The sequence below is a fragment of the Bos grunniens genome, chromosome 4, assembly GCF_055505025.1.
Source record: "Bos grunniens cultivar Pamir isolate PY7600 chromosome 4, Bosgru_T2T1.0, whole genome shotgun sequence".
Lineage (NCBI taxonomy): Eukaryota > Metazoa > Chordata > Mammalia > Artiodactyla > Bovidae > Bos > Bos grunniens.
The window spans coordinates 8592715-8605298 of NC_141168.1; the positions used below are offsets into that span (position 1 = coordinate 8592715).

The 12584-nt window shown below is 45.4% G+C and overlaps 1 protein-coding gene across 6 annotated transcripts in view; it reads right to left on the bottom strand.

Moving 5' to 3' along the window:
• Window positions 1–12584, bottom strand: part of CNTNAP2 (contactin associated protein 2) — a 2322173-nt gene that overhangs the window by 164667 nt on the left and 2144922 nt on the right. For all 6 annotated transcript variants that reach the window (XM_086398240.1, XM_086398242.1, XM_086398243.1 and 3 more), the window contains one exon: window positions 3611–3744. In XM_086398240.1, the coding sequence (XP_086254366.1) occupies window positions 3611–3744 (134 nt within the window). The remainder of the gene's footprint in view (window positions 1–3610; window positions 3745–12584) is intronic.

The window sequence follows — 12584 nt, forward strand, 5'->3', positions numbered from 1 at the left end:
TCTCCAGGGGATCTTCCCAACCCAGGGACCAAACCGGATATGTGTTTTACATTTTTGTTCAATTATAAAAATGCAACACACATTTGTAATAAGAAATGAGGAAATATAGAAAACTCTAGAGGAAATGAAATTATTTATAATCCTTTACACAGAAATAATCACGATTAACATTTCATTATATTGTTCTCCATGCATTCTTGAGGTTGTAGGAGTTCTCAAGATGGATTTGTAGATTGTTCCCAGGAAAAAGAAAATTGGAGTATTTTTGGGGGGTTCTAAAGGTACACCTGGAGTTATGTCCACACTCAACAGGCTCCCTTGCCTGAAAGAAAGCAGGCTGTGGACCCAGGGAGCCCACCAGATCCGCTGGTCTGAAAGGAGGCGCCGTGTGCTTTCTTCCTCCACTGTATCCACCTCTGCTTTCCATCCAGGCTGAGAAAGACCAGAGCCCTCCAGACCATGAAGTCTGTTCAGGCTGGATTCAAGTGGGTGACGGCATCTGGCTTTCTAAGTATGTCCAGAAATCTCAGGGCGATTGCACTCCATTGTGTGACAGAATTGAGGCGGGCAGGGCTTTCCAACCCCCTGGGCACAATTTCTGTGGCTGAATTTGCTCCATGTCTTTTTTCTTTTTTAAAAAAAGATTTATTTTTTTTTTTTTGGCTGTGCTGGGTCTTCATTGCTGTGTGGGCTTTTCCTCTAGTTGTAGCGACCAAGGGCTCCTCTCTAGTTGCAGCGAGCTGGCTTCCCATTGCAGTGACTTCTCTTGCTGCAGATCATGGGCTCTAGGGTGTGTGCACTTCTGTAGCTGCGGCTCCCCGGCTCTAGAGCACAAGCGAAATAGTTGTGTATCACAGGCTTAGTTGCTTCGAGGCACGTGGGATCTTCCTGGATCAGGGGTTGAACCCGTGTCTCCTGCATTGGCAGGCAGATTCTTTACCACTGAGCCACCAGGGAAGCCCTGTTCCATGTCTTTTAGAATGCTTCCTGCTTCTGTCTTCTTTACTACAAAGCGTTATGTGGCCAGTGTTTTTCATCCTCATCCACATCTTCCTTTTCCTGGAGCTCTAGTCCTGTTCCTTGGAGGACTCTCCCCCAAATTCCCCACTCTGATCATGAGGTCTGATTGTGGGCCATCAGTCACTGCACCCCGCTCCCCAAGATAGAGTGAGTGTGGGACCCCAGACCGGCCAACCAGAGACTTCCCCTGGGTTTTAAAATGAGAACTGAGACTCTAGGACCTTCCTTCCGACAGCAAAACTGGGAAGACACGTGCCCAGGACTTCAGTATCTGGGTCCATTACATCTGGAAGATGGAGCCTTCCAGAGAAGAGTTAATCCAGTTGTTAGACGGAGGTGGGCAAGCAGAGATGAAGTACGGAGAGAGAGAGAGGCAAGAGCAGAGAGGTGCTCACTGGAGGCCTAGTCTTTGTTTGAATCCTCCAGGTCTTCTGGATTCTGTTTCAAAGTTGTGATTTTCCTCTTCTTTCCTGTCTTTTTATAACCTACCCTAGGAATTTCCCCTACAAATGAATTCTGAGTTGGTTTTCTGTCATTTGCAACCAGAAGAACCCAGAGCAATAGAAGCAGACCCCACCTCCCTCCGGCCCTCCTCAGTGCCCTGGACTCTGCAGGCCTCTGGCTCCTGTATTGTCTGGACTTCTCGGCCTCTCCCTGCCTTAAAATCTCCAAGTCCTTAAAATAGTCCATCCTTCTCCCCTTCTTCAGGGCAATCTCTGATTCACTGCAGCAGATAGCAGCTCTGATTTAGCTGATATCTGTTCTTCAAGAGTTTCTGGTTGGTTCCAAAGATTTCCCAGTTGGTGGAACTTGCCAGAAGGGAGGCCTTCTTGACCTACTTTGCTTCAGACTCTCATTTGGGGAATTGTACCCAGAAATGGAATTATTTAGCTTATCACCTGGACTCTCCTCTCCCACTCACCCCACCCTCATCTTTGCTGAAGTTCCTCAACCCACAGGGCTCAGCCCCAACACACGAGGCATTTTCTTGCAAAATTCCACAGGGGAATCAGCTGTCTTCCATGACACTGTCCTTCAAGCTGACTGCTGAGCTTTTTTAACTTTTAATATTATTTTGCAGTGGCGAAATGGCAAGAGAATCACTTTCTTTGAGAGGGGTGACAGATGGCATAGTTTAAACTAAGTGAATGAGTCTAATCAAAATCCAGTAAACACAATGTTGGTAGATGGTATTAAAACATTTGTATCCTATAATGGTATAAACCATACTAACCCTGAACTTGCTGTCTCTTCTGAATCAGACTTGAGTTTGTGGTGAAGGATGGGGGCAGTTTACTCTGTAAGTAATCTGTAGCACCTCTCGTGTGTGAAGAACTGCGCTGGGCTCAGCGACTGTCCGTCACTAAGAGAGAACCTTATTTACACTCCATCTGATTGACTGCACAATAAGCTGCTTCTGCACGTTGTCATTTTCCTAGGAAAGGCCTCTCCTGAAAACGCTCTCTAGCATTTCCTGCTAAAGGCCAAGTGTAAACTCCATATCGAGTTATGAATTTGACATTCACCAGGGCTCAAAAAGAGATGGGGCCTGTGCTGATTCTTTGCAACCTGAACTTCCCACGGCAACGAGCTGAATCCGAATGAGGTCGGAGAGGCTGCTGAGCCCCTGCCAAAAGGCACTCCGCTCGGCTGACAAAACAGCATCCCCCTGCCGTTCTTCTTCCTGACAGGTATCTATTTTGAACTCCTTCTAGAGAACGCAGTGACAGTTCCAGCCTTGATCTTTGGCTCAGTTCCCGGGGAGACCTCATGTCATGTTTGATTCATGGTGTCTCCCAGGCTGGCTTCTTCATTGCAAAAATCAGTGGGGGGGGGAGGGACAATCAATGAACCTGAAATAAAATTTGAGTGTCATAATAAAACTATCCCTTTGTGTACAAAAAGCCCACAACCAGAGTCTGAGATGCTGGGAAAGGTATGTGTACAGAAGATGTTTAAGGCAAAGCATCTATAGAAGGAAAAAAAAAAACAGTTATTCACACTGCGCTAGAGTTGTGAAGGAAGTAGGTCAGATAAACCAAAATAACCTTTGCTGGGAAACGTGATAAGCCTCAGACATCTGAGACCATGGAGGGTAAAGATGCTGCAATGGATAAAAGCAGAAGGCTGATAGATGTGCAGGTCTATACACAGGAAAAGCTACGAAGAATATATGGAGCAAACATTTATTCTACCTTCTCCCAAGAAATCTCTTCTCCATCAATACCATCATTGTCTTTCCTGTACCAACTGCATATCTTTCTACATCACTGGTTAGCAATTTGTAGAAGAATGTATTAGAAGCATCTCTTCCACCTGCTCCAACCACCCAAAACCAAACTGAAAACAAACAAACAAACAAACAAAAAAAACCCAACAACAGCCACGTATGACAGAGGGAGAAGGAAATGGCAACCACTCTGGCATTCTTGCTTGGAGGATCCCATGGACAGAGGAGCCTGGCGGGCTGCCGTCCTTGGGGTCGCAAAGAGTTGGACATGACTGAGTGACGGAGCACTCACTCAAGTGCGACAGCGGGCAGAGACCGCAACACAGTATGACAGATGACAGAGGAGTAACACGTGCGTACCTTGAGAGTGATGGTCCTCTCACGACGGGTGATGTTAACGCTGTGGGGCTGGCCGTTAGCCATGCTCCGGTGGTCCACGTCAATGTTATAGGGCTCCCGGGTGCCACCCAGGTTGTACCGGACCTGGAGGCTTCCTGCATAGAGAAAAGGAAAGAGACTCAGTCGTTTCTCTGCCCTGGATTTCATATTAATGTCACACCCCCAGCCCTGGGGTCTTGTTTCCACTAAACGCGGCTTCGATGTCCATCAACACGATTGCCGTTCTGCATCCTGAGCCCCTAGCTCAGAGGTGCACTAATCCATAAAGGTTCACGGCACCAGGCTCACGCATGTTGACAGTCTACCAATTATGGGCCATCCGTGACCATCATCTCCAAGTTGAAGCAGCAAACGGTATAAATGGTCCAAGCGTGGATTGTGTCTGAGAACATATACACAATACAGGGCCGTGGAGACAGGCCCCACAGAATACTCTGTAAAATAAAATATAAACACAGGATGCCAGGGTGGTCTCATGCCATCAGCAAAGTGTGACATTCACCATATAAAAGAATCATGAGCACAGAGTATTAAAAATAAACATAATTTACAAAAGATAAATACACGGCACTTTGGGTGGCTTCACTGAGACCAAGAAAATAGAGCAGAGGATTTTATTCTAGGTTAGAGACCTCATCAATCCAAACGCAAATCAATAAAAAGATGGGTCCTCACTGCCTCTCAGCTGTCACGCACTTTGCCTCAACAAATTATTCTTTTTATCCTCTTTCTTGCTTCCCCCTGATGGCAAGCAATATTCAGAAAGACTAATATAATATTCTAGGTCCTGCTTTTAATTAATCTGTACAGCAAATGTAGCTTTTATTTCTTATTTATGATTATTTAAAGGCATCAACTTTTTATCTCATTTTTCCACTCAAATTGGAATCTTCGTGCTAATAGCTTTTGATATCTCAGAGCTTAAAAATGGAGCCAGTAATTTAGCAAGAGTGTGGCTAACTGTATATCACTTCAGAGATTCTTCCTTGCCTCTTTCATTTCCCTTCCAGAGGAACAAAACTGATATTCTGATTTTAAGTTGTGAAACAGCACAGGCTAATTAAAACTTAGGAAGTTAACAGAAAAAATAAAAAAGAAAGTCACTGGGAACACCATCATTCAGAGATAACTACTCTGAATATTTGGCCAGATCTCCTTTCAGGTAATTCTCACACCCTTATATGGATGTGAAAGTGAAAATTGAAAGTGAAGTCACTTAGTCGTGTCCGACTCTTTGCAACCCCATGGACTGTAGCCTACCAGGCTCCTCTGCCCATGGGGTTTTCCAGGCAAGAATACTGGAGTGGGTTGCCATTTCCTTCTCCAGAGGATCTCCCAATCCAAGGATTGAACCCAGGTCTCCCGGATTGTAGGCAGACTCTTTACCGTCTAAGCCACCAGAAAAGTCCCTTATATGGATGTAAACCAATGCAATTGATTCTGAACACTGCCGTTCCTTAGCCTTACATGTGTTCTTTAAAATATGGAACTATGTCCCTGGAATTGAAAGAAACATCCATCAGACCAATCATGAATTACTTGCATTTCCTATTCTTTTGCTCCTGAACAAATCTGAACAAGCCTTCACTGTTTCTGAGGCCTCTCTTAACACCTGACCCTAGATTGCTTTATAGCATTTCAACCAAGTACTGCAGACTTCTGTTTCCTAAACGTGTCTAAGTTCACCCACTCTGCCCCATCTCCACAGCTGCAGGGCCCCCACAGCACCTAGAGCGCCTGGTGTGGCTCCCTCGGGAGCCCGCCCCTCCACACAGAGCGCCTGCCCTGGCCTCTGTGCCGGCCACTCCCATCAGTGACCTGACGGCTGTCACCTGGACTGCACCTGCATCCGCGTCTGCTTGGATCACGTGACCCATGGCAGTCTCTCCTTCAAACGTGGCCACTCTTCACCCCACTTCACTCTCGGGCGAGTCCCCTCTTTCTCTGCTCTCTTACTACTCATACATTAACGGAGATGTCTCACTGGAACCTCAGATACATACGAGAAACCAAACTCTTGAACTTCCTCTCCTAAAACTAACTCAACCCATTTCCCCACATTTCAGTTAATGGACACTTTATCCTTCCTGCTATTTCCACCTAAAAACCCTGACTCCCCTCTTGCTCCTGTATTACAGTATGATCTGTCAGCAAAGCTCCTTGGTTCTGTCTTTAAAACATGCCCTGAATCTTACCTTTTTCATCACCTCAGTTTCTATCCCTGGACCAAGCCACCCTTGTCTTTTGCCCGGATTACTGTACGAGCCTTCATACTAATGAACCTGCTTGCCTCTGCCCTTCCACCATGTCTCCCCAGCCCAGTCGAGTCTCCTAGTCTCCATCCCTAGTCTGCAGATGGAAGGCAGAGCTGCCCTCTGCTCAGGAACCTTCCTTGGCTTCCTATCCCATAAAGAAGGCTGAGCGCAAAAGAATTGATGCTTTCCAATTGTGGTGCTGGAGAAGACTCTGGGCAGTCCCTTGGACTGCAAGGAGATCAAACCAGTTAATCCTAAAGGAAATCAACCCTGAATATTCATTGGAAGGACTGATGCTGAACCTCCAATACTTTGGCCACCTGATGAAAAGTGCCTACACGTTGGAAAAGACCCTAAAGCTGGAAAAATTGAAGGCAGGAAGTGAAGAGGGGCAACAGAGGATGAGATGGTTGGATGGCATCACCGACTCAACAGACATGAGTTTGAGCAAACTCCAGGAGATAGTGAAGGATGGGAGAACCTGGTGTATTACAGTTCAGGGGGTCCCAAAGAATTGGACACGGCTTAGTGACTGAATGACAACAACAGTCTCACTCTGAGTCTTCATCCTGGCCAGCCAGGCCCTTTGTGATCGTCCCCATTGTCTCTGACTCAGCCTCTCATTATTCTCCTCCTCGCTCACTCATCACCTGACCACACAGGCTTCTCTGCTCTCTCCACAGATGGCAGCATGTTCCTGCCTCACAGCCTTTGCACCTGCTGGTTCTTCTGCCCGGGGCCCTCATTTTCCAGCTATCTACCTGCACGGATGAGCCCTCACTCCCTTTAGGTCCTGTTTAAATATTATCTTCTCAAAAGCACAATTTACCTACTGCTTTCCCTTGACCAGGCGCCCCCCACTCCTTTTCTGCTTTATTTTCCCCCATGACAGTTCTTTCCATACAACATACTACAGAAGAGCACTTCATTTATTTATTGTCTGTCTTCTTCCGTTCAAAAGCAAGCTCCATAAGAGTAAGAACTTTGGCTGATATATATTTTTTTAAAAATATTTTACTCTTTAGTTATTTATTTGGCTGTTCCAGGTCTGAGTTGCAGCATGTGGGATCTAATTTGCTGACCAGGAATCAAACCTGGACTCCTGCATTGGTAGATTGGAGTGTTAGCCACTGGCTCACCAGGGAAATCCCTGTTTATATTCCTCATGACTTAATTCCCAATGTCTAGAATAATGCCTGACACACAGTGTGTGTGTTAGGTGCTCAGTCGTGTCTGACTCTTTGCAACCCCATGGACCGTAGCCCGCCAAGCTCCTCTATCCATGGGATTTTCCAGGCACGAATACTGGAGTGGGTTGCCATTTCCTTCTCCACACAGTAGGTGCTGAATAAATACTCACTGAGGGAATGAATCATGGTTTCCCTGCTTCTTCTTCTTTCCCATGTTTTCTTTGCAGAGTAATCTTTTCAAAATGCATAATTAATTAGTTGTATGGTTCACATAAAGCTCTTCAAATGTTCCAGTTGCTTACAGGATAAAGACATACATTTTTAATATAGCTGATGATGTCCTGCCTGAAAGGTTGCCAGTTACTTTGTTTTAAAATCAAGTCAGTTACCCTTTCACTTTTACATTCAGGCTCCCTTGCACTTGGCTTATTCCCTAGAAAATACAACTCTTCTTCCTTCCTCAGGACCTTTGAACATGCCACTCCTTTTTCCCTGAGCTGCTTCTCTCCCCACCACTCAGGGCTTTTACCCTATTTTTTCTTTACTGTAATAGCATTACAAATAATCTATTGTTTGGCAGTGAAGGAGATGGTTAGGAAAGTTGTTTGGCTATATGCAGGAAAAAAGTCGACTGTCTTCAGTTTTTATTTTCCACTTTACTTCTGGTGTTCTGACTTAGTATGATCACAGCCAGCTTTCTTTCTTGTTTTTTTTTTTTTTTTTTTACTGGTGACATTTATTTTTAAATTTTTAATTGGAGGATAATTGCTTTACAATGTTGTACTGATTTCTGCCATATTTCAACATGAATCAGCCACAGGTATACATATGTCCAACCCTCCCTCCCTGCCTAGACCCCATCCCACTCTAGGTTGTCACAGGGCACTGGGTTGAGCTCCCTGTGTTATACAGGAACTTCCCACTGGCTGTCTATTTTACATACAGTAGTGTATATGTTCGGAGAAGGCAATGGCACCCCACTCCAGTACTGTTGCCTGGAAAATCCCATGGACGGGGGAGCCTGGTAGGCTGCAGTCCATGAGGTCTCGAAGAGTCAGACATGACTGAGCGACTTCACTTTCACTTTTCACTTTCATGCATTGGAGAAGGAAATGGCAACCCACTCCAGGGTTCTTGCCTGGAGAATCCCAGGGCCGGCAGAGTCTGGTGGGCTGCCGTCTAGGGGGTCGCACAGAGTCAGACACTGAAGCGATTTAGCAGCAGCAGCAGCAGCAGCAGTGTATATGTTTCAATGCTACACTCTCAGTTCATCCAACCCTGTCCCTCCCCTGCTGTGTCCACAAGCCTGTTCTCTGTATCTGCATGTCTATTGCTGCCATGCAAATAGGTTCATCGGTACCATATTTTAGACTCCATACACACATATATATATCTCCAGTTTTAAAAACATATAGCTGTGTTCATTCATCATTTAAGCATTCATTTCCTTAGAGTATACTTATTTAATGCCCTGTGCAAAGCACCATGGAACCAAGTCTTAAAGGTCCAGATGTGGACTGCCTGGCTGGTGTGGAGTCCACTTCTAAGACAGACACCCACCTCTAACCCCTAGTACAGTCCAGGTTGTGCCTGATCTGGGGATACAAAGAGAAGTAAGAGAGGGCTCTGCCTTTGAGGCTAAAAGTCAGAGGAACCAGTAATTATCCCCCCCCAAAAAAAACCCCCAAAAACCAAACACACACACAAAACAACAAAACTCTGGACATTTTTTTCCCTACTGTCTCTTTGTCATTGATCCCTTTATGTTTTCCAGCTCATTAAAATCAGTATTAAGTTGTTTTCATTATTTTCTCTCTTTCTGGCTTTCTTGGACTTTGTAAAAATGATTTAAAATTTCTCTAACTGCTTTGCTTAATGGCATTGGGAATGATTTGCTTTGAGGAAAAAGATGAGTCAGACTTTAAAATTTATATATAGTGAACATCTATAAACAGGAATGGCAATATTCTGGAGTAATAAAATTTAAATAATATATTTATTTCTTTCAAATAATGGCACAAGAGAACCACTAAATGATGGGAAGGAGAATATTAATATTTGTTCATTAAAATAAAATATTATTAAGATGGAGAGACACTTCACTTCCTGCAGCTCACGTTTATCTCCCGAGTGAATTAAAGCAGTTATAAGGGAATGCTCTTTTATTGGCTGCAGCAAATAATGTGCCTAACAGATTTATTCTCCCCTGGCCATCATCACTGCCATCAGCAAACACTCACAGAGCACCTGCTCTAGGGCCTTTCATCTCGCTGGGAAGACAGGACACATGTATAACAGAGACGGGAAACCACACAGACCACTGAAAGCCAACAAATGACAGCGAAAGTAAGCGTGATCGAAGTTGAAAGGAAGGCGCGGTCATGGAAAAGAGGCGAGACTTGATCTGAGTCCAGAATGAAAGGCAGGTAGGAAGCTACAGAGGAAGATGGAGCTTTTCCAGACAAGGGAAATGGAGTGGGCACCTGGGCAAACATCCCTGGGGTGCTTGCGGAGTAGAGAGTTCCCGGAAAAGGAAGTGTAGGGATGTGTGGCCTCAATATGTTGGAAACTGTAGATTCAATCAGTGGGCTCTGGATAACTACTGCTAACACACGCACAGACACACACACACACACACAAACGTGTGTGTGTGTATTATTGTTGTTCAGTGGTTAAGCCGTGTCCAACTCTTTGCAACCCCATAGACTATAGCACAAAAGGCTTGCCTGTCCTTCGCTGTCTCCTGGAGTTTGCTCAAACTCAAGTCCATTGAGTTGGTGATTACCATCCAATCGTCTCATCCCCTGTCGTCCCCTTCTCCTCCTGCCCTCAATCTTTCTTAGCAACAGGGTCTTTTTCCAATGAATCAGTTCTTCACATCATGTGGCCAAAGTATTGGAGCATCAGCTTTAGCATCAGTCCTTCCAATGAACATTAAGGGTTGATTTCCTTTAGGATCTACTATGCACGCATGTGTACAGTGCATTACACTCAATAACTCATTTGACTTTCACAACACTGCTCTGGGGGAGTCACTGTGTTACAGATGAGGAAACTGAGGCTCGGTGTGGCTTGTGACTATTCCAGACCCAACAGTCTGCAAACACAGGAGCAGAATTAAAATCCAGACATTCTGGTTCTGCACCCTGAGCTCTCACCCAGGAGCCTGGTGGGTCCTGATGGAAGGTGGGGGGACTAGGGACCCCTCCTGTGGCTCCTGTTTGGTAGGGGTGCTGTGTGTGAAGGAAGACCTTTTCTGGCTGAGGAGGATGGGGTGGCTGGGAGCAGAGTGATGGTGGGAACAGAGCCTCCTGGACATGTGTTGAGGTGTATCTACCCCGAGGAGGGGCCCCAGGGTACCAGAAGCAGGCTCCCCTTAGGCCTTGGCGGACTTGCAGGAGGAGAGGGTGGCTGGAGCCCCTGGGCAGGTGGCCTCCCAAATACAACCTCATCCATCTGCCCAGGTGCCATTCACATACGTGCCATGTGTGCCGTGACACGGGTTGGGAAGCACTGAATCAGAAGACATTTGCCAGGAGGATAGCAGTGGGGAAGCGAAGGAGGGGCCGCTCCGGAAGGACACGGTTAGAACAGGACCCACAGGACTCATTGGGAATAGACCCACAGGAGGGGGAAGGACAGAGTGGTCATGATGACACCAGGCTGTGTGTTCCATGTCTGAGATGCAGCAGTACCATCAGGACCAGGGGGGCAGGCAGGTTCCAGGAGCATTGAGAGCAATGCAGCTCCCAACATGTCAAGTTTGAGAGATGCAAGGGCATTTAGTTAAGACTTCTTATTTTATTTATTACTTTCTTGTTTGGATATTTTGGCTTAGTCCTTATCGATTTCTTTTTCCTGAATGAGTTCCTCAAATTTGTCCGGCTTCAAATCTCAATTCATAAAATATGCAGTATTTGGAGTGTGAAAAAGCCAATTTCCAGCAACAATTGAGGATGGCCTTGCAACCCCTCAAGAGAAGTTGACTGTCTATACTTTGCAAATGCCCTGTGTGTTCTAGAGATCTCTGCAGCAGAGAAAGAGCGCTGGAGAACTCTGGATCCGGGTTTAGGAACACCAGTTGGTTGTGCCATCACTGGCCAAGTGTGCAAATAACTGAACCTCTCTGTACTCCACTCTATCACCTGCAGGAAGAGGGTGTGCTCTTGGGAATTCATGCATTTGAAACACAATATAGCTTTGGGCTTCCTTACATGGGAGTCATTAATATGGAAACATCAGTCAAAGCCTTTGCATGTGACGAACGCCCATAAACACACACGTGAGTGCTTGCAGGGCCTGGTGTAGGCTGTGGGGCAGGAGTTACTGGAGAGGGTTGGGACTAGATGGGAACGCAGCAGTAGCTTGAGAAGCAGACAGTACAGTGTCTACTGGGGCGTGTTCATGACATTCTTGAAGAGCTAGAGCTGAGAGGCAGCCTCCCTGCCCACCAAGGAGAGCTTGGGACATGAGGGTGGAGAACGCCAGTGGATTAAACAGCGATTTAATCTGATGCAGAAGAAAGAATGTGTGAAATCCTGGAGAGCAGGAATTGCATGCTTTTCTGCTTCTTTACTTCCTGATTTTACTCACTGTTTTTCTCTGGTGAGAACAGTGGCAGTTGCTTATTAAGAGCATCTCACATACGTAGAAAGTATTACCTGGGAGAAACAAGTCAGCTATTGAAACAGACATACTTTGTGCTCACATCATTGTCTTTTTTTCTATCCATCTTTTTATAGAGCTAAATCAATATTGGGGCTGCTCTGGTAGCTCAGATGGTTAAGAATCTGCCTGCAATGTGTGAGACCAGGGTTTTATCCCTGGGTTGGGAAGATCCTTTGGAGAAGGGCATGACAACCCATTCCAGTATTCTTGTCTGGAGAGTTCCATGGACAGAGGAGCCTGGCTGATATTGTACAGTCAAGGCTTTTTCATGTCTTTACTTAACTCTTCACAAATATTTTTCTTAATGGATACATAGTATCTCATAAACAGTGACTCCCTTTGACTAACCATTTTACTAAAATTGAATTTCTAGGTCCTCACCAATTCTTACTATCATAAATAACATTATAAACTATGATGAACATCTTTATGCTGAATCTTTGTCTGATTTTTGGCTTATTTCTTCAGAATTAATTTCTGAAAGGGAAAATCCTAAGGAACTTTTTTTTTCCCCCCATCTATCTTTCAAACCTAGTGGCTCAGCTCCTAAAGAATCTGGCTGCAGTATGGGAGACTTGGGTTTGATCCCTGGATTGGGAAGATCCGCTGGAGAAGGGAAAGGCTACCCACTCCAGTATTCTGGCCTGGAGAATTCCATGGACTGTATAGTCCACAGAGTTGCAAAGAGTCGGACATGACTGAGTGACTTTCACTTTCAAGCTGAACTGGTTAATAAGAATCATTATTAGAGTGAAAAAGTTGGCTTAAAGCCCAACATTCAGAAAATGAAGATCATGGCATCTGGTACCATCATTTCATGGG